The 25,479-nt window shown below is 39.8% G+C and overlaps 1 protein-coding gene across 4 annotated transcripts in view; it reads right to left on the bottom strand.

Annotated features, from left to right (window-relative positions):
• Positions 1 to 14,588: 14,588 nt before the first annotated feature.
• Positions 14,589 to 25,479, bottom strand: part of LOC126480876 (protein TANC2) — a 655,944-nt gene continuing 645,053 nt past the window's right edge. For all 4 annotated transcript variants that reach the window (XM_050104258.1, XM_050104255.1, XM_050104256.1 and 1 more), the window contains 3 exons: positions 20,753 to 20,948; positions 20,471 to 20,571; positions 14,589 to 15,286 (listed from right to left, as the gene is read on the bottom strand). In XM_050104258.1, coding sequence (XP_049960215.1) covers positions 15,073 to 15,286; positions 20,471 to 20,571; positions 20,753 to 20,948 — 511 coding nt within the window. In that variant the 3' untranslated portion in view covers positions 14,589 to 15,072. The remainder of the gene's footprint in view (positions 15,287 to 20,470; positions 20,572 to 20,752; positions 20,949 to 25,479) is intronic.

Raw genomic sequence — 25,479 nt, forward strand, 5'->3', positions numbered from 1 at the left:
TTAGCATTGGAATCTGTGATGTTTTGTCCAGTGCAAAAGTCAAAGGCGCTGATATTAATATTTGTTATGGAGGTGACAGCCATTGTTTATTGTGACGCTCTGCTGCACTTTTGTCTGGAATGCCAGGAATAGACTCAGTGTCAAATCTGGAATGTTTATCATGAAGTCACTTGGTGAATTGGACACTCGTCATGGTGCAGTTCACTGCTTGGCTTTGGCAGCAAAGCGATGTTGGTCTGAAGACGTGACGAAAAGGAAGGCATTGTCACTATGACATTTGGCACTCTAGTATCATTAAAGCCTTGGCGGATATTTAGCAATTTTGCACGTGGGACATTCGTGGAATTCATGAGCACTTGTTGAGCAATGTTGTCGACATTGTTGAAGAAATGGTGAGGTTACACCATTTGTAACAGCAGCATCCTCGATGGTGTAACCAGCATGGTAGACTTTCTACTTAACAGCAAAATCACAGTGTGACACAGAAATTCTGGGTCACCGCTGTAGGAAGTGAGGTACTAACAGTGTGATGGCAGAATAGTGGCACACCACTGAGGTACAATTTCTACACTGTTTATTAGTAACCACACATACATAACATGTGTAAGCATTACAAGCATACAGAGCATACTAACTCCTACTGCCTCACAAAGCAGCGGTCCTCATTTACAATGTCAGAGATGTTACACTGCCTCAACACCAATAATCACATCATTTATTCAGATTCATGTAATGTTATTTGTATCACATGCTATGATTTCAGTGTCAGGTAAGAGTAATGCTGAGGACTAATGAGAGCACTTCAATAATTTTTACTTCTATTTTGACCACTTGTTTACAAGCTTCAATTTCTTAATTTTTCTCAGAGAACAAGGTTTTGTGGGCACTGAGACTGCAACATAAAATTGTATCCCCCAAATTTGTCATAAAAAAGAAAAATGCTCTGTTTCTGTGTAAATGGCATGACAACTTGTTGTTTCTGCAGTTCCAGATAAAACTGGTGTGAACTTAGTACCAAATGTTAAAAGATGTTCTCAGTAGTAAGGAAACATGCTGAAGTTCCTCGACTATCCATTATGACGCGCGCTTTACACTTGATGTAAGTGGGTATCCCACAAATTATGTCTCTCACTTGCTTGTGTAAAATATGTCGCTTACCGCCATGACAACTCGCAACAAACTGAATAAAAATCCACTAAATCACTCACTGTGATCACATTAAATGGTCGCACTGCATACAACATTCACAGCACAGCACTCAGAACTCTGCTGTATGCTCATTGGCTGTCATAGAATGCATGACGTGGGTTTGCAGACTGACCCGAAACTCGACCACCATCCTTCGTTTTTGTTTTGAATGACCTTTCTTGTCATATGCATGAATACTGACCATTCTTCTTGGGACACCCTGTATGTGGTATGGTGTATTATATTACAATCATAAATATACAATATGCTTTTTCACTTAAGATAGCAATAGCTTTTTCCCCATAGTTTATGTTTCATAATGATATTAGATGTGTCATTTTACTAGTTTTATACAGAATAAACAAATTTCTTAGAAATTTGACATTGATACATAACAATTTTTTATATAATAATAACAGATAGTCAATAGTAATACACACTGATGGGATATGCTAATAGCCCGCATTAATGTATGCAACAGTTTTGAATACATAAGAAAAGTCTATAAAGTTACAAGTTTTTTCCATATTACTGAACATACTAAAGTACATTAATACAAACTGTAAACTAGTTAGATCATATATATTTAGCTACATTGCAGAAAATATTTAAACATTTGCACACAATGAAAACTCATTTAAACTATATTTGCCCCAAAATACTTAGTCTAGATGTTCTTTTCTGTATTTGCAGCTGTACTCTTTGTTTTCTTTTTCCTTCCTTCCTTCCTTCCATAAATGAAAAAGGAAGTGTTTTACTCCGTTTCCAACTTCATATTTACATGTGTCTTACTGATTCAGTTTTCTTTTGAAGGTGCTCAGTTCCTTTATGCTCTTTATGCTAAGAGGAAGTTAGCTATAAAATAAGCCTCCTGCATTTGTAGGGACCCTATCTGTAATTCAGTCATTTGCTTCAGATATAATAATTTTATCTAGTTCTTGTGTTGTGGTCATGAAAATCTTTGTTTACCATTAAAAGAAGTATTGACACATGTATGTACAAACTTTGTGCAGTTAATATTTTAAATTGATGATATCAATATAATGGAAGGAAACATTCCACGTGGGAAAAATTATATATAAAAACAAAGATGAGGTGACTTACCGAACAAAAGCGCTGGCAGGTCGATAGACACACAAACAAACACAAACACACACACAAAATTCAAGCTTTCGCAACAAACGGTTGCCTCATCAGGAAAGAGGGACGGAGAGGGGAAGACGAAAGGAAGTGGGTTTTAAGGGAGAGGGTAAGGAGTCATTCCAATCCCGGGAGCGGAAAGACTTACCTATTAGGCAACCGTTTGTTGCGAAAGCTTGAATTTTGTGTGTGTGTTTGTGTTTGTTTGTGTGTCTATCGACCTGCCAGCGCTTTTGTTCGGTAAGTCACCTCATCTTTGTTTTTATATATAATATTTTAAATTCTTTGAATTTGTTTTTTGCAGGATTGCCATTGCATTAATGTTTCTTTCTCAGTGTAATGAAGAAGGTAATAGCAATAAATAAAAAAAAATTCAACAAAAAAATAATTCAGGCACTAATGATAGAGGGAAACATTCCACGCGGGAAAAATATATTTAAAAACAAAGATGATGTGACTTACCATACGAAAGCGCTGGCAGGTCGATAGAAACACAAACAGACACATACATACACACAAAATTCAAGCTTTCGCAACAAACTGTTGCCTCATCAGGAAAGAGGGAAGGAGAGGGAAAGACGAAAGGAAGTGGGTTTTAAGGGAGAGGGTAAGGAGTCATTCCAATCCCGGGAGCGGAAAGACTTACCTTAGGGGGAAAAAAAGGATGGGTATACACTCGCACACACACACATATCCATCCACACATATACAGACACAAGCAGATATATTTAAAGACAAAGTGTGGATGGATATGTGTGTGTGTGCGCGAGTGTATACCCGTCCTTTTTTTCCCCCTAAGGTAAGTCTTTCTGCTCCCGGGATTGGAATGACTCCTTACCCTCTCCCTTAAAAACCACTTCCTTTCGTCTTTCCCTCTCCTTCCCTCTTTCCTGATGAGGCAACAGTTTGTTGCGAAAGCTTGAATTTTGTGTGTATGTTTATGTGTCTATCGACGTGCCAGCACTTTCGTTTGGTAAGTCACATCATCTTTATATACAGGGTTATTACGAATGATTGAAGCAATTTCATAAATTCACTGTAGCAGCATTCATTGACATATGGTCACGACACACTACAGATACGTAGAAAAACTCATAAAGTTTTGTTCGGCTGAAGCCGCACTTCAGGTTTCTGCCACCAGAGCGCTCGAGAGCACAGTGAGACAAAATGGCGACAGGAGCCGAGAAAGCGTATGTCGTGCTTGAAATGCACTCACATCAATCAGTCATAACAGTGCAACGACAAATGCACTCACATCAGTCAGTCATAACAGTGCAACGACACTTCAGGACGAAGTTCAACAAAGATCCACCAACTGCTAACTCCATTTGGCGATTGTATGTGCAGTTTAAAGCTTCTGGATGCCTCTGTAAGGGGAAATCAACGGGTCGGCCTGCAGTGAGCAAAGAAACGGTTGAACGTGTGCGGGCAAGTTTCACGCGTAGCCCGCAGAAGTCGACGAATAAAGCAAGCAGGGAGCTAAACGTACTACAGGATGGTGCTCCACAACACTTCCATCATGATGTTCGGCATTTCTTAAACAGGAGATTGGAAAACCGATGGATTGGTCGTGGTGGAGATCATGATCAGCAATTCATGTCATGGCCTCCACGCTCTCCCGACTTAACCCCATGCAATTTCTTTCTGTGGGGTTATGTGAAAGATTCAGTGTTTAAACCTCCTCTACCAAGAAACGTGCTAGAACTGCGAGCTCGCATCAACAATGCTTTCGAACTCATTGATGGGGACATGCTGCGCCGAGTGTGGGAGGAACTTGATTATCGGAAAGACTTACCTTAGAGGGAAAAAAGGGGTATACACTCGCACACACACACATATCCATCCGCATGTACACAGACACAAGCAGACATTTGTAAAGGCAAAGAGTTTGGGCAGAGATGTCAGTGGAGGCGGAAGTACAGAGGCAAAGATGTTGTTGAAAGACAGGTGAGGTATGAGCGGCGGCAAATTGAAATTAGCGGAGATTGAGGCCTGGTGGCTAACGAGAAGAGAGGATATACTGAAGGGCAAGTTCCCATCTCCGGAGTTCTGACAGGTTGGTGTTAGTGGGAAGTATCCAGATAACCCAGACGGTGTAACACTGTGCCAAGATGTGCTGGCCGTGCACCAAGGCATGTTTAGCCACAGGGTGATCCTCATTACCAACAAACACTGTCTGCCTGTGTCCATTCATGTGAATGGGCAGTTTGTTGCTGGTCATTCCCACATAGAAAGCTTCACAGTGTAGGCAGGTCAGTTGGTAAATCACGTGGGTGCTTTCACACGTGGCTTTGCCTTTGATCGTGTACACCTTCCGGCTTATAGGACTGGAGTAGATGGTGGTGGGAGGGTGCATGGGACAGGTTCTACACCGGGGGCGGTTACAAGGGTAGGAGCCAGAGGGTAGGGAAGGTGGTTTGGGGATTTCATAGGGATGAGCTAAGAGGTTACGAAGGTTAGGTGGACGGCAGAAAGACACTCTTGGTGGAGTGGGGACGATTTCATGAAGGATGGATCTCATTTCAGGGCAGGATTTGAGGAAGTCGTATCCCTGCTCAAGAGCCACATTCAGAATCTGATCTAGTCCCGGAAAGTATCCTGTCACAAGTGGGGCACTTTTGGGGTTCTTCTGTGGGAGGTTCTGGGTTTGAGGAGATGAGGAAGTGGCTCTGGTTATTTGCTTCTGTACCAGGTCGGGAGGGTAGTTGCGGGATGCGAAAGCTGTTTTCAGGTTGTTGGTGTAATGGTTCAGGGATTCCGGACTGGAGCAGATTCGTTTGCCACGAAGACCTAGGCTGTAGGGAAGGGACTGTTTGATGTGGAATGGGTGGCAGCTGTCATAATGGAGGTACTGTTGCTTGTTGGTGGGTTTGATGTGGACGGACGTGTGAAGCTGGCCATTGGACAGGTGGAGGTCAATGTCAAGGAAAGTGGCATGGGATTTGGAGTAGGACCAGATGAATCTGATGGAACCAAAGGAGTTGAGGTTGAAGAGGAAATTCTGGAGTAGTTCTTCACTGTAAGTCCAGATCATGAAGATGTCATCAATAAATCTGTACCAAACTTTGGGTTGACAGGCCTGGGTAACCAAGAAGGCTTCCTCTAAGCGACCCATGAATAGGTTGGCGTATGAGGGGGCCATCCTGGTGCGTTCCCTTTAATTGTTGGTATGTCTGGCCTTCAAAAGTGAAGAAGTTGTGGGTCAGGATGAAGTTGGCTAAGGTAATGAGGAAAGAGGTTTTTGGTAGGGTGGCAGGTGATCGGCACGAATGGAAGTGCTCCATCGCAGCGAGGCGCTGGACGTGCGGAATATTTGTGTATAAGGAAGTGGCATCAATGGTTACAAGGATGGTTTCCGGGGGTAACAGACTGGGTAGGGATTCCAGGCGTTCGAGAAAGTGGTTGGTGTCTTTGATGAAGGATGGGAGACTGCATGTAATGGGTTGAAGGTGTTGATCTACGTAGGCAGAGATACGTTCTGTGGGGGCTTGGTAGCCAGCTACAATGGGACGGCCGGGATGTTTGGGTTTGTGAATTTTAGGAAGAAGGTAGGGGTGCGGGGTGTTGGTGGGGTCAGGAGGTTGATGGAGTCAGGTGAAAGGTTTTGTAGGGGGCCTAAGGTTCTGAGGATTCCTTGAAGCTCCGCCTGGACATCAGGAATGGGATTACCCTGGCCAACTTTGTATGTAGTGTCGTCTGAAAGTTGACGCAGTCCCTCAGCCACATACTCCCAACGATCAAGTACCACAGTTGTGGAACCCTTGTCCGCCGGAAGAATGACGATGGATCGGTCAGCCTTCAGATCACGGATAGCCTGGGCTTCAGCAGTGGTGATGTTGGGAGTAGGATTAAGGTTTTTCAAGAAGGATTGAGAGGCAAGGCTGGAAGTCAGAAATTCCTGGAAAGTTTGGAGAGGGTGATTTTGAGGAAGAGGAGGTGGGTCCCGCTGTGACGGAGGACGGAACTGTTCCAGGCAGGGTTCAATTTGGATAGTGTCTTGGGGAGTTGGACCATTAGGAGTAGGATTAGGATCATTTTTCTTCATGGCAAAGTGATATTTCCAGCAGAGAGTACGGGTGTAGGACAGTAAATCTTTGACAAGGGCTGTTTGGTTGAATCTGGGAGTAGGGCTGAAGGTGAGGCCTTTGGATAGGACAGAGGTTTTGGATTGGGAGAGAGGTTTGGAGGAAAGGTTAACTACTGAATTAGGGTGTTGTGGTTCCAGATTGTGTTGATTGGAATTTTGAGGTTTTAGGGGGAGTGGAGCTGGAAGTGGGAGATTGAGTAGATGAGAGAGACTGGGTCTGTGTGCAATGAGAGGAGGTTGAGGTTTGCTGGAACGGTTGTGAAGGGTGAGTGAGTTGCCTTTCCGGAGGTGGAAAACCAGGAGATTGGATAGTTTTTTGAGGCGGAGGGTGGCATGCTGTTCTAATTTGCGATTGGCCTGTAGGAGGATGCTCTGAACAGCCGGTGTGGATGTGGGAGAGGAAAGATTGAGGACTTTTAATAAGGATAGGAGTTGACGGGAGTGTTCATTGGCTGAGTTTATGTGTAGGTGAAGGATTAGGCGGGTGAGGGCAATGGATTGTTCAGTTTGGAACTGGTATAGGTACTGATGGAAAGAAGGATTACAGCCAGAGATGGGAACTTTAAGTGTGAGGCCTTTGGGGGTAATGCCAAATGTCAGACAAGCCTGAGAAAATAAAATATGGGAGTGTAATCTGGCTAGGGCGAAGGCATGTTTGCGGAGGGAATGTAAATAAAACTTAATGGGGTGGTCGTGGGGATGTTGTGAGGGTGACATGGTATTAGGAGGTGGAAAGTGTAACATGAGGTTGAAATGAAAATGAAAATAAAAATATATGGCGAGAGATAAGGTGAACTAGAAAGCAACTGGAGATCTGGTGTGAAAAAAGGTGAAAAGGTGTTGGTTATAGCTGGGCTATGTTGATCCCGTGGTGAACTTGGGTTGGTAGACAACGATGTGCACAAAGTGTTTTTGGTAATGAGGATCACCCTGTGGCTAAACATGCCTTGGAGCACGGCCAGCACATCTTGGCACAGTGTTACACCGTCCGGGTTATCTGGATACTTCCCACTAACAACAACCTGTCAGAACTCCGGAGATGGGAACTTGCCCTTCAGTATATCCTCTCTTCTCGTTACCCGCCAGGCCTCAATCTCCGCTAATTTCAATTTGCCGCCGCTCATACCTCACCTGTCTTTCAACAACATCTTTGCCTCTGTACTTCTGCCTCAATTGACATCTCTGCCCAAACTCTTTGCCTTTACAAATGTCTGCTTGTGTCTGTGTACGTGCGGATGGATATGTGTGTGTGTGCGAGTGTATACCCCTTTTTTCCCCCTAAGGTAAGTCTTTCCGCTCCCGGGATTGGAATGACTCCTTACCCTCTCCCTTAGAACCCACATCCTTTCGTCTTTCCCTCTCCTTCCCTCTTTCCTGACGAAGCAACCGTTGGTTGCGAAAGCTTGAAATTCTGTGTGTGTGTTTGTGTGTTTTTTATTGTGTGTATCTACCAGCGCTTTCCCATTTGGTAAGTCATGGAATCTTTGTTTTTAATATATTTTTCCCATGTGGAATGTTTCTTTCTATTTTATTTATATCATTAATTTGAACCCAACAATTACGTTTGTTATTGTCACTGTTGCATTTCGAAATCTTTTCTGTCATCTTACTTTCTCTTTTTGTTGGTATATGTGTGTGTGTGCGCGAGTGTATACCTGTCCTTTTTCCCCCTAAGGTAAGTCTTCCCACTCCCAGGATCGGAATGACTCCTTATCCTCTCCCTTAAAACCCACATCCTTTCGTCTTTCCCTCTCCTTCCCTCTTTCCTGACGAAGCAACCATTGGTTGCGAAAGCTTGAAATTCTGTGTGTGTGTTTGTGTATTTTTTATTGTGTGTATCTACCAGCGCTTTCCCATTTGGTAAGTCATGGAGTTTTTGTTTTTAATATATTTTTCCCATATATTATATATATGTACTCTATTTTTTTTAAATATCCGAGGGCTTCCAAGTTCCTATCTGGTGTCTCTGGGTAACTCATAATAGAGCCTTGCATCAGAATATAAAACTTCTTTCCGGAACCTAAACAAGGATCCATATGCTATTTGGAAATTACTTTTACTTCTAATATTATGATTGTGAAATTCACAGTTCATTCCTTTTATTAACAAACATTATGATTACAGAATAAATGTATTGGCACATAACTGTAGAATCCCCAGGTACCTGAAGAAGCCCCTGTAACATGTTTGGTTAGTAATTTAACATAAGAATCTCTTTTGTTTACTTCTGTAGAATACACTTTTTTTTTACCTTAGCTGCATTGCCTCAGAAGATTATAGCATAGTACAATAATGAGTGACAGTATGCTAGCAACCATGTCTGCAGGTCACAGTGAGAAAGATTCCAAAGCGCAAGGGAGGCAGAAATGAGTTTTATGGAATAACTTATCAACATGCTGATACCGCCTCTATTCATCATCCACACAGATGCTTAGGAACGTCGCATGTAGCCTAATGCAGTGTTTGTCCGTTGATCTTTATTCCTAGCACATTTAAATAATATTTATTTGTTTGGAATCAAATACTATTGAGTCTTTGTAAGATTGAGGGTATGTTGTTTGCTGTGAACCAGTTGAAAGCCTTCACCAGTTTTGCTTTAATAGTATTCTAAAAAGCCTCCAACATGCCAAGTAAATCATTTATCTAGCTCAAGAACAGGGGATTGCCAAACACCAAATCTTAAAAAGAAACTATAATTAAGGTTTTCGCAATCCAAAATTAGTTTCATTTAAATGTGATATCATTTGTTAGTATGACCCTTTGTTTAGTTACACCAGGATGGATTTTGTGGCTTCGTATATTTTCTCTATAGAGAAGCCATGGTAGATGCCAGATTGGGCGGTTGCTAAAATATTATTGTCAGAACAGTAGTTCAATATATGAGGTGTGTGAGAGAAATAATGAGACCAATTTTTTATTCACCAAAGTTTTTATTTTTTTAAAAAACAACAATATTGTCCCTTTCACAGTAGTTCTGTTTGACAGCTATACACCGGTGGAGTCATTGTTCCCAGTCTTGGTAGCAACACTGAAAGTTTTCAACTTGTAGGGCCTTTAACATGCCAGTCACATTCTTTTGAATGTTCTCCAGAGTCACAAAATGATTTCCTTTTAAGACATTTTTTCAACTTCAGGAAAAGAAAAATATCACCAGGACTCAGATCAGGTAAACGGGAGGGGGGTAGGCTATGAAACAACAGAACTGCCTTTTGAGGTCATAAATTCTGTGATGGAAGAGGCTGTGTGACATGCAGCATTGCCATGATGCAGCATCCAGTCATCTGTAATGTTCAGTCTCACTCAATTCACCCTTTTTGTTAGCCTTCGAAGGACATCTTTACAAATCAGTTGGGTGACAGTTTGTCCTGGAGGAACAGATTCTTTATGCACAATACCCATACTGTCAAAAAAGCAAATCAGCATTGTTTTGACCTTTGATTTGCTCATTCAAGCTTTTTTCGGTTGAAGAGATATCTCACTGTGCCACACCTCACTTTGCTGCTTTGTCTCAGGATCATACTGAAAACTCCAGGATTCATCACCTATGAGTGAACCATTTGTGATCATTGGCAATCCTCTCAAAAAGATCAACACACACATTTCTTCAACTGTCCTGCTCAGTAGTGAGATTTTTTGGCACTATTTTGGCAAAAAAATCTTTCACATGTGCAAAATTTTGGTCGAAATTTGATGTATGGTGAAAGAGTATAAGTTTAACAGGTTGCTAAATGTTGGTCTGATCTCACAAGAGCACACACACATTCAACATTTTCATCAATTTTTCAAGTTGGAGGTCTCCCTGGGTGAGGTTCATCTTCAACGTGTTCTCGGCCTTCCAAAAATGATTTGTGCCAGCAAAAAATCTGTGCTCTTGATGAGGAACATTCCCCATAGGCCTGTTGCAACTTTTCAAAGGCCACACTCATGGAGTCCCCAAGTTTAACACAAAACTTAGTGTCGTAACCTTGCTGTAAATTTTACTGTTCCATTTTTGTAACACATAACAAAACACAGCTTCACTGACGGCACTCTCAAAAATCATGTGACAGCTGTACAGAGCTAAAACTCTAACTGAGCATTTGGAAGGGATGAACACATCAGTCTAAGTGAGTAGAACAACACAACATTGCCAAATCGCTCTCAGTATTGTCAGTTTCATTACTTTTCTCACGCCCCTCATTCACATGGTCCAACTTGACACTCTGCACAGAGGTGGAGGGACAGTGGAATAGGCAGAATTCCTTGTGGTCATTACCAGTGTTCCCTAGATCATGTGTGAAGTTACAACATGTATGTACTGTTCTGTCCTGAACTACACAGAATGGAGAGAGCTGCATCTGTAATTAGAAATTACTTGCTAATCTCCATTTTTCATAAATGAGTGTTAGCTAACTGCCATATACTTTAATCTTTGAGGAAATACACTTTGACACATCTGTTGGTTACAAAAGCCACTCAGGAGGGACACTATCCAAGCAACACAGGATTTTAATACATTGAAGAATATATCTGACATTGTCAAAACAGGAGAAAGTGACCATAAGCAGATAGTCAATCGTAAAATTATAAAAATTTTAAAAGCTTTTTAAAACAATCAGAATTTTGCTATATATTGTCTCAATTGCATTTAACATTAATAAATTGTTTACAAAGTGATGGATGACCAATTTTGGTGGTTTCACTAACATCTTCATATCACATGTAATATTATAAATGCCCTCACAGAGTACAAAACCATTGCACCATACATAACATTCTTATTTTAAATCTCCAAGTAAAATGTGCTATGTACAGCCATGTTATCTATGACAGTAACTGAAACACAAAGCCTGTACAGCACCATGTTTTTTTTTCTTTTTTATACATTGAAGCGTCCATGTCATTATTTCTGCTACAGCCAGTAACTGTAAGCAGAGATTTGCCATGTAAGCTGTACTTGAGGTCAATGGTAATACATAAAATATAAATTACTGTTGACTTAAACTACAACTTACATGGCATATCTCTGCTTGCAGCTACTGACTGGCACTACAAAGAATAAAAAAATTTCGACGATGCTGTACAGGCTTTGTGTTTCAGTTGATGTCGTTGATAATGTGGCTGTACATATCTTGCTTTTTCCCCACATTTTCAGGTACTGTTAGGAAGAGTTCATTTACATCAGTGAGCAATGATTTGAATTTGAGATTATCAGTGGGGGTTGTTTGAATTTAATTTGACTTACCTAGTTTGTGTGTCTTTACTTTGATCTTGAGTTTTTTTGTGTCACTTGATGATTTTTATCTTTTGGGATCATGTAGTAAAGAGTTTTTCAGGGATGCCCCAAAACTCTGCACATGTGCACAGCTCTCGCAGGTTTGTGGGTCTCTTGTAGCTGACTGAACACTTCCTCCACTACCATTCCAAACTGCCTGTGAGGGAAGCTGGCCTAAACTACGAACTCATTGCATTGGATTGCTATGCAGTCACCAAGAAACAATGAATGGCTTGTTGCAACTTTGTTTTATATTATGCTGGGGGCGGGGGGGGGGGGGGGGGGGGAAGATTGAGAGAGAGAGAGAGAGAGAGAGAGAGAGCTGGTTTACTTCTTTCACATGTAGGTAGAATCAAATTTTATCGTCTAGAATTACTTTGCCAACATTCCAATGGCTACATTTCTCAACAACATTTGCACAAATAAGAACAATTTTCAGTATTATTTCTGGTTCGCTGAATACATAATGAAATTTATTTCTGGCCCAAACTGTAATCACACAGACAGATATAAACAGTTTCTCTGTTTTTCATGTCACTCAGGTTGCAACATAAATGTGACTTATTTAGGTTCATAATGTGGGGGGAAACCACTTTGATACATACAGTGATCAAAACATTGTTATCGTTTTTGAAGTCCCATTATGGAGATTTGGAACTCGTCCAGAGGAAAATTTCCTACAACTTCTGGGAAGTTTTGACATAAAATAACTTGTCTTTTAAATGAGACGCATAAATTGCAGATCATTCAGCTCCATCTGCAAATGCACGGGGGTGCCTTCAAATGAGATGGCAAAGGGTAAAATACAAATGTGAGACTGGTGTATCATGAAAATGTTTAGGGAACTGTCATTCTAATTCTTTCAACATTGCAATGAACTAGTCAAAATTCACATTTTCCTTATCACCAGGGAGACTAGAGAAACGGCCATTGTTCTTTGTCAGAAGGTGTCCCTACCACAATGCAATTTTCTTATAAAGTGCTTACACTTTCCCCATCAAATAATAAGTAAGTTGATTTTCATGTTTCAATGGGCTTTCAAGTGTGCAATTTAAGTCCACTAAAGATGTGAGGTCTTGGACCTTCGGATTATGGTTGCTGCTTTCCTTTGTCCATCAGAATTCAACAATATTAGTCTTAAATCCAAAAAGTCATTTTAGGCCTGCCCCTTGACTTCACCAATGTACTTTGCAGTAATATAGAACATCTGATGAGTCTCCTACACATAAAATCAATGATTTAACGTGTACGTTATGAGACAATAAAATTACTGATTCTGATTCCCCAGACTCTTAGTTCAGTTCCATGAAAAACGGTGGTGCAGTAATGCATGTGAATTCAGAAAATTTACTATTCTTATCATGTGCTCCATGTTTGCAAATTCAGCATGAAGTGCTTCGTGTTGTACAAATGAATGAAACTCGTACAAATTATCTATTGACCATTGTAATTTTTTGCTCATTCGGCACTTTAAATTCATTATACATGGTGTAAAGCCATCTATAGCGAATTTGGACTGCCTGGTGGTTATACAACTGCATAATAGACGTTGAGAATTCTCAACTTTCTCTTTGAAAAAGAACTGATTCTTGTTCATTTTTATAGGTTGCTAGACTGCCTCTTTTTGAGTGTATGTCCCATTGCAACAGCCACTGGACCTTTGAGCTTCCTTTATATCATGAGCAGAATGCCTGGGATAAACAGCACTGTCACCATGAACAGAAGAAAGTAATGCTGACTGAAAAATGTTGCACCAGATGCCTGAAGAAAGAGTAACATATTGCACTGTTAAATGAAACATCACACCATATCGAGTAGTTTTGACAGGGATTGAGCATAACTCAAAAGGACCTAACAAAGCCAATACATATGGAGTAATGCCAAGACAGGGGGAGACCTGGACTGTACACATGCAGTACATTGTACACAAGTGCATGTTTGGGCACTGTGGTCGTCCCATTTGTAAGCCATCATTTGAGCTAGTCCTGTGTGTTAAATAAACCTCTTTCTTTGTAACGTATTTCCTTACCCAAGATGTTAGGAACCATTTCTCTCAGCTTTCACTGTAACTGTCCATGACATGCTGCAAAGGAAAACTGGATTCATAGTGTTGCAAGAATATTTTTAGGAAAGAATTAAATTTTTCAACTTCTATGTGCCTTTCGTGAACTACTTCCCATTCTCCACCATTAATTTCCGTCCGGATATCACCACTAAGTCAGGTTTTAGACTTCTGTAAAACTGCACTTTTCCCTTCTTAGCTAAACCTGGCTGATGCTTCACATATGGCATAGACTGAAGCTCTCAACAAACATGGATGTCCTTCCCAAGTTTTATAGGTACGCATATATAACATACAGGCTTTTGCTGAAGGGTTAAAGGGGAATGAAGAGGGGTGAAGAAAAGGGACTTGAGACATCTAGGAAAAGGGATAGATTTCGGAAAAGTCACCCAGAACCGCAGGTCAGGGGAGACTTAGTGGACGGGTTGAGAAGTATCCCCTGACCCGTCCCGTGACCCCTGTTTCTGGGTGACTACCGAAATCTACCCCTTTTCCTAGACCTCTCCAGTCCTTTTCCTTCACTCCTCTTCCTTCCCCTTCATCCCTTCCGCCTGAAGAAGGAGCCTCTGGCTCCGAAAGCTTGCCTGATTATAACCTTCTTTTATGTGTGTTCTGCCACTGCTTGGTGAGAAGATTTGTTACCTATCCAGTTACATTATATTGTCAAAAATTGATTGTTCTCATTGTTATATTAGGCTTTTGCTGTAGTATGTCTGCAGTGGGATTTGAAACACAAAATACATCCCAGGTCACTTGAAGTATTTGAATATTGGAGACAATTTGCAATTTTTCACCCCAATTTTGGCAGAGCTAAAGAGAACAGGAGATATCAGGAAAGAAATGAGTGAACAATAACATAAATAAAACTCACCATTTTTATTTAAATGAATCACTAATTTTCAGTTATTAACACCATCATATATTTTTCTGGCAAGATATCAATTTTAAGGTCCTTGAAACCAGACCAACTTTGTAACTACATACAATTTAAAAATAATTCATTACATATTACAGAAGAAATATATTAGAAATGTAGGAATCAGCATTTGTTACATTTTAGTATAAAAGTACAGCTACACCGGCAGAAACAACTGATAACCTCTTACCAGACTTTTTACAATGAAATTACAAAGAATGTATACAATTGCATTGTCAGAGTCATAAAATAGATACAGTTTATGATACTGTGGCAGAACAGCATATGATTTAACTGCCAGCTCAGTCTTAACATCTCGAGATACTCGATCATCATGCAGCACAATTGTGCAGTATATATCCACCAAGCTCCCTGCTTGATGAGGTGCAACTGGGTGCCATAAAGAGAGAAAATTACACTCTCACTTAAACTCTTGTCTCTGGTTCATGAAGAGTATCAACAGATGTTGCAGTTCCTAATGTCAAGGAAGACAAGGGAGCTCCAGGGCATGCCCCAGTTGCTGCCATCTCTGTACGCAATTCCTCTCGTACTTTGCAAAGGATACGTCGAACATCACGATTCTGAGCTGGTGCCACACGTAGAGCATCCTGTACATCCTCTAATGCCTCATCAAGAAGCCTGAAACATAAATCCAAATTACTGTAGCAGCATGCACATTCCTTGAATCAGCTACAATACATATCATGAATTATTTATAAAATGGGAACTCGGGACACCATAACAATAATTGCAGGGCAATGTTCAGATAAGATACATGAAAAAAAGAGGTTACCATTACTAGAGATAGAAATTTAGCTTTTGGTGATAATTAGCAATGTGCTGCTATAGTCTCTACCCCATGTTCTGATCAATAAGGCTGATTTGAAAGCTAAGTGCCACAGATCTTCCATTGCAATACAGTCATAATTCACTACTTTTTGTGTAAGAAAAGTAATAGCATGTCTTACCACATACAGTGCAATAATTAAGTGAACTGGAAGAACTGAATTCGATCTAGAACATGGCTGTTAGCAGTAGCTCTGAGTAAGTTTCCAATAACAAAATTGTATAGCCAGTCAGTTACCAATTTTTATTCACTTTTTGACATGACCCAGGTTTTGGTGCCACTAAGGGAATTTTCTTCATTTTGTAAAACATTCTGTAAAAGATGTTACTTCCATCAGAAGCTGAGGTACTCAAATCTGTATGTGACTTGTCTGCATCAGCTCATGATGGATGTAACATGTTTTGTGTAATATAATCCAAGTAACTTTTTGTTCTTTTGAAGAAGAAACCTTTCATGGCATTAAAACCTGGGCCAAGTCTAAAAATAAATTAAAAAATTGGCAACTGTTGGCTACATACTTTATTAATTGAAAAATTCATAGTATGGTCAAAAAAGATTCTTTGAAATTCAAAAGGCATTCTGCAGTGAAAATGAGAGAAGGCAAAAACAGAAGATTGACAATGTTGAAATGGGGGGAATGAGTCTCCAAGGAGCTCATTTCAAGGAACACACGCCCTCCGTCAGACATAAGCAAATGAGCTTAAGTGAATCCTCAATTTAGAAATGTTGTCCATGAATGTGTTTGTTTGCCACAGCTGAACTGCGCTCTGCTATCAGACAATGGCTTCATATTTATTGTTAATATTACAGTAAAACTTGCTCAAGACAGAATCGAATGGGACTAAAATAATTTTCCAAATTGAACAAGTTTGCAGATTACACAAAATTCACTAGGCTACATAAAATTTGTCAAGTATCATGCATGAAATTATAAATTTGTAATTATGCAGGTATTTATGTGCTTTCACTCCTGCACAGTAGATGTTCATTAACTGTATATTGTACAACACAACACCAGACTACTACACTAACTGATAAATCATATGGCATGTCTATTTTTTTACACTAACTTTAAAATTTTTAATGGTTATATGTACACAAATTTTATTCCTGTGTTTATTTGCTTTACTTTTCACTTTTTTCTCCACATGTCATGGAAGAAAACCTGTTTGAATTTCCTGCTCAAAATTGTTTTTCTACGCAGTTTTTTGCACTATACAATTGTTCCAACAGCTTGGGAGACTTTTGGTGTGCTGCAAATTGCAACATTGTTTATGCATGCAATAGCGTCTTCAGGCATATTAATTTTCCTAGGGACATTATTTTGCTCCTCTTCCCCTTCCTTTGTTTCTTCCTGTTCATCTTCTGTGTTGCAGATTTCTATTAAATCTGTTTCTGAAGTAAAATTGGGGTGAGCTGACAGAAAGTACCACTTTGAAAGTAGTCATCTGTACTATATGAAATGTTTCACATTTTAATTAATGCAGCAACTGCTATTGCATTTTCTTGAACTTCAAGGGGCACACAACAAGTTTTTGACCTCCAAACCCCACTTTTCTAAAGTGCTTGGTAACTGTTTTGGGCTTTATTTCTCTTACTGCAAAGCCAATTCAGTACAGAAACAAATGCTCTTTCAGCTTCTTCAACACTAAGAATAACAGACTGCATCAGTAATTGCCTATAAGGGGATTTCATGTTTGTTCACATGATTTTCAGGAGACAGGTTGCATTGTCTAGAAAAATGAGAGCTTGGCAATTTCATTTTTTTCCTTTTGGCTCTGAAAGGGCCCAGCCGTTCTTCTGTTAGATTGCCACGCGGAATTAGCCGAGCGGTCTAAGGCGCTGCAGTCATGGACTGTGTGGCTGGTCCCAGCAGAGGTTCGAGTCTCCCTCGGGCATGGGTGTATGTGTTTGTCCTTAGGATAATTTAGGTTAAGGAGTATGTAAGCTTAGGGACTGATGACCATAGCAGTTAAGTCCCATAAGATTTCACACACATTTGAACATTTTCTTCTGTTAGACTACTCAACATCCACACCTTTTTATTGCTTTGCCATGCGACTTGAAGCTTACTGACATCTATGTTTAAGAAACAATGCAGTTTTCCCACCTTACCAATCACCAGTGGCTTCCCTGTTTCACTTAACATGATTCCACACAGAGTACAGTCTTTCCTTACACATTTTTCTGCCAGTGCACTTTTCACTTCGAATTCCTAGATTTTGAAGGCACCAGGCAATAAAACAGTCCTGCTTCATTGACACTGAACACACATTTCAGGTCATCATTCACAATCAGGTTGTACAATGTCTTCCATTCTGTTGCTACACTTTCCTGCACACCCTTAGCTTCCCCACACATTTCATTCTGCATGATGTTGCAGCCAGCTTTGAAAATATCTGGAGTGGCTGAGCGGTTCTAGGTGCTACAGTCTGGAAACGCGCGACCGCTATGGTCGCAGGTTCGAATCCTGCCTCGGGCATGGATGTGTGTGTTGTCCTTAGGTTAGTTAGGTTTAAGTAGTTCTAAGTTCTATGGGATTGAAGACCTCAGCAGTTAAGTCCCATAGTGCTCAGAGCCATTTGAACCATTTGAAAATATCCAGCCATCATGTGGATGCCTCTCAAACTCCATATTTCCAAGCTCTTCAGTGACTTTCAGAGCATCACTCTGTAACATGGATCCAGACAAAAGTAAGTTTTTTGCCCACACACTTACGAACCATTCCCACACTATCTCATTAATTTCTTTATTTCCCATCTTCTTTGATTTCCTTTTATTTTCTCTTTCCCTTTCATCCATTCATCTTGTATCTTATAGTTGCTTATTAAAGTATTGTAAATTTGCGTTTTAATGTATTTGAAACAAAACATTATTTCACACAGAGAGTTTGTTTTTCTCGCTCACCTTAATTACCTTAATCTTTTCATTTAGTGTTAGTGACCCGTACTTTTTATTTGGCATCATTTTCTCACTTAATGTTCTACTAGTCAACTGAAACTGGCAGAAAATAATGCAGGTAGTGCATTTCTTTGGAATTCTTGACCTTGCTGTGTAAACCACTGCTTAACGGAACAACATCCACATCTTTCACTGAGTGCAGCAGTGTGTTCATAGGTGCACAAGAATGTTTCAGGACAAACCTGCTCACATCAATAATAATGGAAAATGAGAAATGCTGACTAACAGAGTGCCCACGAATGAACTATTTCCTTTGAAGTACTGACACTGAGCATAATTGTTCAATGTTGCACAGAGCAACATGGTTTGACGTCCAGTCCTGCATCACTGTGTTGCGCCAAACCTCTTTTCTTGGTTTTGTGCTGCTTAATAGCATTGTCATAGCTGTACAATCTTCGTGTTAAAAGTAGTATCATCATAGGGTCATGAATAACTAATGTATACTGTAGTACTGTATAAGCTCTATTCTGCATTATACAATGAATTATTAATCTGCATTCTGTTTCTGCATTAGGCACGTTCCACTTTACACAAAAAATAGCAGATAAAAGTGTATTGAATGCTTTAGCATTGAAATACTTCTGTGGTTTGGATAGTTCTATGAATTATACATGGTCTGCTTTGATCAAGTTGTGCCCCACTAAATTATTTTTCATTACAGTATTTTCACTGGACATTGCAACTAAAGCTGACACAAAAAAGCAAATGCTTCAATTTGCAGAACTGACCATAGAGTGTACTGCTATTTAATCATAACTTTTACAAGGTGTACAACTTTGCTTCCGCCGTTTGCCGATAGGTGGTGACAACAGTAAGTAGCGGTCGAAAGAAACAGATCACAGACGTCAGGCAGTTAGCTTGGACCTCGGTCAGCACAACCTCATTCAAACATTAGTCGATTTGTGTCTGCATCATAAAGTTGTTCTTGCTTGAAAATGTCAGTTTACAAGCCAAATCCTCATCATTTGCAGGAGGTGTTACTGTTTGGTTTCAATATGAAGAAAACAGCGGCCGAGTCTCATCGAATGCTCTCAAGTATGTATGGTAAGGATGCTGTTAGTGAAAGAACATGTAATGAGTGGTTTCAATGCTTCAAGAATAGTGATTTTAACATTGTAGACAGGCATAGTGGTGGAAGAGAGAATGTTTTCGAAGATGCAGAATTGGAGACATTGCTGAGTGGAGCCTTGCGTCAAACTCAGGAAGAATTGGCACAATTAGCGGGAGTGACACAGCAAGCCATTTCAAAACATGTCAAGGCTATGGGCATGATTCAGAAAGAAGTAACTTGGGGTCCTGTGTGAGCTGAAACCAAGAGACATTGAATGGCGTTTGTGTGTTTGTGAACAGTTACTTCAGAGGCAAAAACGGAAGGGATTTCTGCAATGCATTGTGACTGGGGACAAAAAATGGGTTCATTACGATAACCCTAAATGCAAAAAATCTTGGGGATATCCCTGTCACATGTACGTTAAAACCAACTGAAACAATCACAGGTGTTCATTATCGAATGTAATTAATGTGTTTGAGCAGAGCATTAAAAGACAAACAGCCGTAGTACAGCAAGAGGCATGATAAAGTGATTTTGCAGCATGACAATGCTCGACCCCACGTTGCAAAAGAGGTCAAAATGTACTTGGAAATGTTAAAATGGGAAGTCCTATTCTACATTCCGTATTCTCCAGACATTGCTCCTTCTGACTATCACCTGCTTGGATCAATGGCGCATGGCCTGGCTGACCAACACTTCTGATCTCATGAAGAAGTCACAAATTGGATCGATTCATTCATTCATGGATTGCTTCAAAAGATGAACAATTTTTTAAATGCAGGATTCATACACTACCCGAAATATGGGAGAAAGTAGTGGCCAGCGACGGAAAATACTTTGAATGATACATGTGCAACCAATTTGTTTCATTAAAGCCTCAAATGTTGGGGAAAAAACGATGGAAGCTAAGTTGTACACCTTGTATATTCATTTACATATTTACAAAATGTAGTTTCCTGTTTACCTCAGTTCTATTCTGGCTTTGGCTCTGGCATAAAATGCTTCAAAAGAGTCAGGTTTCATCTTCAAAACTTGGTTGGCTAGTTCTACTGCTTCAGTATTTTCCTAAAAATAAAATAAAAGTGACATTACATTACAAAAACAAATGCTTAAAGCAGAAATGAAAATAGTTTGTATTCACAAGTTACAGTAAAATGTTTAGGGACAGAGAAAGGTACAAATTTTTTATTGATTGCAGTACACAAACTATGAAAAAAATGTTTATGCTATAAAGTGTTTAACTTACATTCATTTTTCTTTTGCATCGCGATAGGTTGAGTAGAAAGTTTATCCGTAACTGTTCAAATGTGGCCATATGTTCTCCTAAATCCTCTGTGGGGAATTTCTTCAGTGCGTAATGATACCTATGAGCAGCTTCTTTCAGACGGTTCTTTCTATAAAGAACATTGCCATCTTCCAGCAATTTGTTCAACAAGATCAGCCTGAAAAAGAATAAGAATTATTGTGGAACAGAAGAAATCTATACAAGTTTTATATCCATTTCATTTACCAGATACATTACTTATTTGTTGTTGTTGTTGTGGTCTTCAGTCCTGAGACTGGTTTGATGCAGCTCTCCATGCTACTCTATGCTGTGCAAGCTTCTTCATCTCCCAGTACCTACTGCAACCTACATCCTTCTGAATCTGCTTAGTGTATTCATCTCTTGGTCTCCCCCTATGATTTTTACCCTCCACGCTGCCCTCCAATACTAAATTGGTGATCCCTTGATGCCTCAGAACATGTCCTACCAACCGATCCTTTCTTCTGGTCAAGTTGTGCCACAAACTTCTCTTCTCCCCAATCCTATTCAATACTTCATCATTAGTTATGTGATCTACCCATCTAATCTTCAGCATTCTTCTGTAGCACCACATTTCAAAAGCTTCTATTCTCTTCTTGTCCAAACTTATTTAAAAACACACAAAGAAGTGCATATGCTAAACACCATACATTAAACTTTTGTAAATTGTGCTTTTAATGCTACATTAATAAAATTTTCATGTGACTATCAGATTCTTCAAAAGTCATCCTGTTTAATGCAATGTTCAACTTACAGGAGATGCAAGATAGATACAAAGCTAACAAACATATTTTGTTTTGCCTTATCCAGAAGAGACAACTTATGGTTAATAACTTCATCAGTGTGTGCCCGTTACTGTGAGTTCACATGTGGTTCACAATTCAGAATAACTTGTATTGCACAGCAATAAAACTATTAATTCAGCAGGTAATGAACATTTCAAATGGATGATTGATAAGGAGAAGGATAAATAAAAAGCAGGAGGTACAAGTGTTGGTGGCAAGTAACATTTGTTCCAAACCAGGGATCACAAGTGACACAAAGTATAGTAAAAGAAATGAAATAACAATAGGCTAAAGGTCAAGATTAAAATTTCATTGCCTTTTCTGAAAGACTTTTCTTCCAACACATACATTTTACCAGTTATTTTTTCTAACCCTTCATTGTGAAAGAGGTATTGATTAAAAGTTTTGAAAGCTAAAAATTCTCATATTTGTATCAATATATTTTGTATGCTTGTGCCACTCTAGGTAAGTCTGTTAACTGTTGGTAAGCAGGCACTTCTCTTGTCTATCTACATCCATACCCTACAACCACTTTAAAGAACATGGCAGAGGGTAATAACCATTGTACCACAGATTAGGTTTCTTCCTGTATTACTTGCACGTAAAGCATGGGAAGAATGTCTGTTTAAATTTCTCTGTGTCTGTCTTATTAGTCTAATTTTGTCTTTGGTATACTACAGAAGTTACAGGGCCACAGAATTTTCCCAGATTCTTCACCTAATATTGATTCTTGAAATTTGATAAGTAGGCTATCACTGGGTAGCTGACATCTATTTTCAAGTCTATGCTACATCAGTTTACTTCTAAATTTGCTGATGGCTCTCCATCCAAGAGAAAATGTTGCGTCTTCCCTATAAAGAAATCCTGAATGCGGTCACTAACTTCATTTGGTGCCTAATATGAACATAGTTTTATTAATAACCACTGTTGTGCTACTGAGTCAAATGCTTTTCAGAAGTCAAAAAATGCTGAATCCATCTGATAGTCTTGATCCATGACTTCCAAGATGTCATGCAAGAAAAGCTTGAGTTGGGTTTCACATGACTTATGTTTCTAGAATCCATGCTAGTGGGCATGGAGGAGGATATTATGTTGAAAACATCTCATTACATTTGCTCATAATACATTTTAAGATTTTGCACCAGATAGATGTCAATGACACTGCACAGTAGTTTTATGGATCTTTTTTTTTGCTACAACTCTTGCAGACAGGTGTAATCTGCATTTTCTTTCAACTTTTGGGTATAGTTATTTTGTTTGAGGATGATGGAGGGCTAACTCATCCCCTTTTTAAGGGGGGAAGGACTAAATCCTCTCAAAATTATATACAGAAAGTGAAGAGGTTCCATCAGCCTCTGCAGCTTTGTTCAGTTATTTACAATTCAAGCACTTTCTCAATGTCACTAGTTCTAATATCTACACTGGAGTGCCGAAGAAACTGGTATAGGCATGCGTGTTCAAATACAGGGATATGTAAACAGGCAGAATACGGCAATTTGGTTGGAAATGCTTGTATAAGACAAGTGTCTGATGCAGTTGTTAGATCGGTTACTGCTGCTAAATGGCAGGTTATCAAGATTTAAGTGAGTTTTAACATGGTGTTATAGTCGGCGCATGAGCGATGGGACACAGCATCTCTGAGGTAGCAATGAAGTGGGGATTTTCCTGTACGACCATTTCATGAGTGTACCATGAATATCAGGAATACCGGCAAAACATCAAATCTCCGACATCACATTGGCCAGAAAAAGATCCTGCAAGAATGGGACCAACGATGACTGAAGAGAATCATTCAATGGGACAGAAGTGCAACCCTTCGGCAAACTGCTGCAGATTTCAATGCTGGGCCATAAACAAGCATCGGTGCGTGAACAATTCAATGAAACATCATCAATATAGGCTTTTGGAGCCAAATGCACACTTGTGTACCCTCGATGGCTGCAGGGCACAAAGCTTTACGCCTTGCCTGGGCCCATCAACACCGACTTTAGACTGTTGATGACTGGAAATATGTTGCCTGGTCAGACGAATCTCTTTTCAAATTGTATGGAGTGGATGGACGTGTACAGGTATGAAGACAACCTCATGAATCCTTGGACCCTGTACATCAGCAGGCAACTGTTCAAGCTGGTGGAGGCTCTGTAATGGTGTGGGGCGTGTGCAGTTGGAGTGATATGGGACCACTGATACATCTAGATACGACTCTGACTGGTGACAAGTACATAAGCATCGTGTCTGATCACTTGTATCCATTCATGTCCATGATGACAGACTTTGGAAATTCCAGCAGGACAATGCAACACTCCACACATCCAGAATTTCTATGGACTGGCTGCAGGAACAGTCTTCTGAGATTAAACACTTCCACTGGCCACCAAACTCCCCAGACATGAACATTATTGAGCATATCTGGGATTGCCTAGCAACGTGCTGTTCTGAAGAGATCTCGACCCCCACATACTCTTACGGATTTATGGACAGTCCTGCAGGATTCATGGTGTCAGTTCCCTCTAGTACTACTTCAGACATTAGTCGAGTCCATGCCATGTCGTGTTGCGGCACTTCTCTGTGCTTGTGGGGGCCCTACACATGATGTTAGGCAGCTGTACCAGTTTCCTGGGCTCTTCAATGTGTATCACTCATCCTTGCAGTACTCCAGGAATTAACTAGAGCATTATTCCTTTATCTTACTTTGTAAAGGAAATTTTTTAAAATGAAATTAAACATTTCCGGTTTTGCTCTGATACCTTCAATTTTGTTTCTTTGTCATTCATGAGTGTCTGGACACTGTCCTATCCCCTGTTTTACTTATATATTGGAGCGCACTCTGTTTCTTTAGCAGTTTTTTTATAGAGACTGTTCACCATGGAGAGTCATCATGAAATGTTCTACTACATACATATGGTTCCTTGCTGTGATATCTGTAACCCAAGAGGGACTTTGTAGTATCACACTTTTTATCATGTAGCACAAATGTTTATGCATAACCAAGCAAGTGATTTATATGGCCCAAAGATTCATTATGACTGCAAGAGACAGATTATCTCTGACTTGCAATATAAAGACTCTGTGGATATAGTGTGGAACATTAAACATACAATGGAACTGTAATTAGCAGCATTGTTGTAAGCTGCCATCTTGAATATGGAATGAAAATTGATTAATTGTGGTAACATTTCACCTCATACAGGAGGATGATGTATACTGGAATATAGCTAGGAAAATCATTTATGTAAAATTAGAATTTCATGTACATTCAGTTCTTTGGTGATTTTAACTTCTGCCTTAGCTGTGGCTCGGAACAATATTTGGCATTTCATAACTCGCAGGGAGCTTTGTATCCTGGGAAATCATTAGAGCCTGCATCACTGTTGTTTATGCTCTATTTTCAAACATTAAATTCTGGACTTTATCGAAACTGATACACAACTTGGACACTGATTCCCATGCTGCAGAGTGAGTACATCATAGCACCTAAGATGGCTTCCCCAGGGTGTACAATTGTGCCTCTGGTTAGTTTAAGAATTTTCAGAGTCAATGATTGCCAGAATTCTTCAAAGTGACAGATTTTATTCCAGGTTCTAACTTTGATGACAAGAGTCAGAGAGAGCATGATTATTAACTGTACCTTCTAATCATTTTGTTTTATAGACTTAAGGTTTCAAAATAATAACAAAATTTCTATCTGGAAGAGTGGGAGATAGTTGTGTAAAAATATTGGGGGAAGCAACTTCTCTCGCCCAAAAGTTTCCATTCGAGTAACGACATATTATTCTGTCATAATAATTTAATTTCATTTTCAGAGGGGGGAGGGAAGTTGAAACTTCTGATTTCCATCTTCTCAAGATGTCAATGTATACATTAAACAAGAAGTTGTTACTCATG

Source organism: Schistocerca serialis, chromosome 5, assembly GCF_023864345.2.
Source record: "Schistocerca serialis cubense isolate TAMUIC-IGC-003099 chromosome 5, iqSchSeri2.2, whole genome shotgun sequence".
NCBI classification, from domain to species: Eukaryota; Metazoa; Arthropoda; class Insecta; order Orthoptera; family Acrididae; genus Schistocerca; species Schistocerca serialis.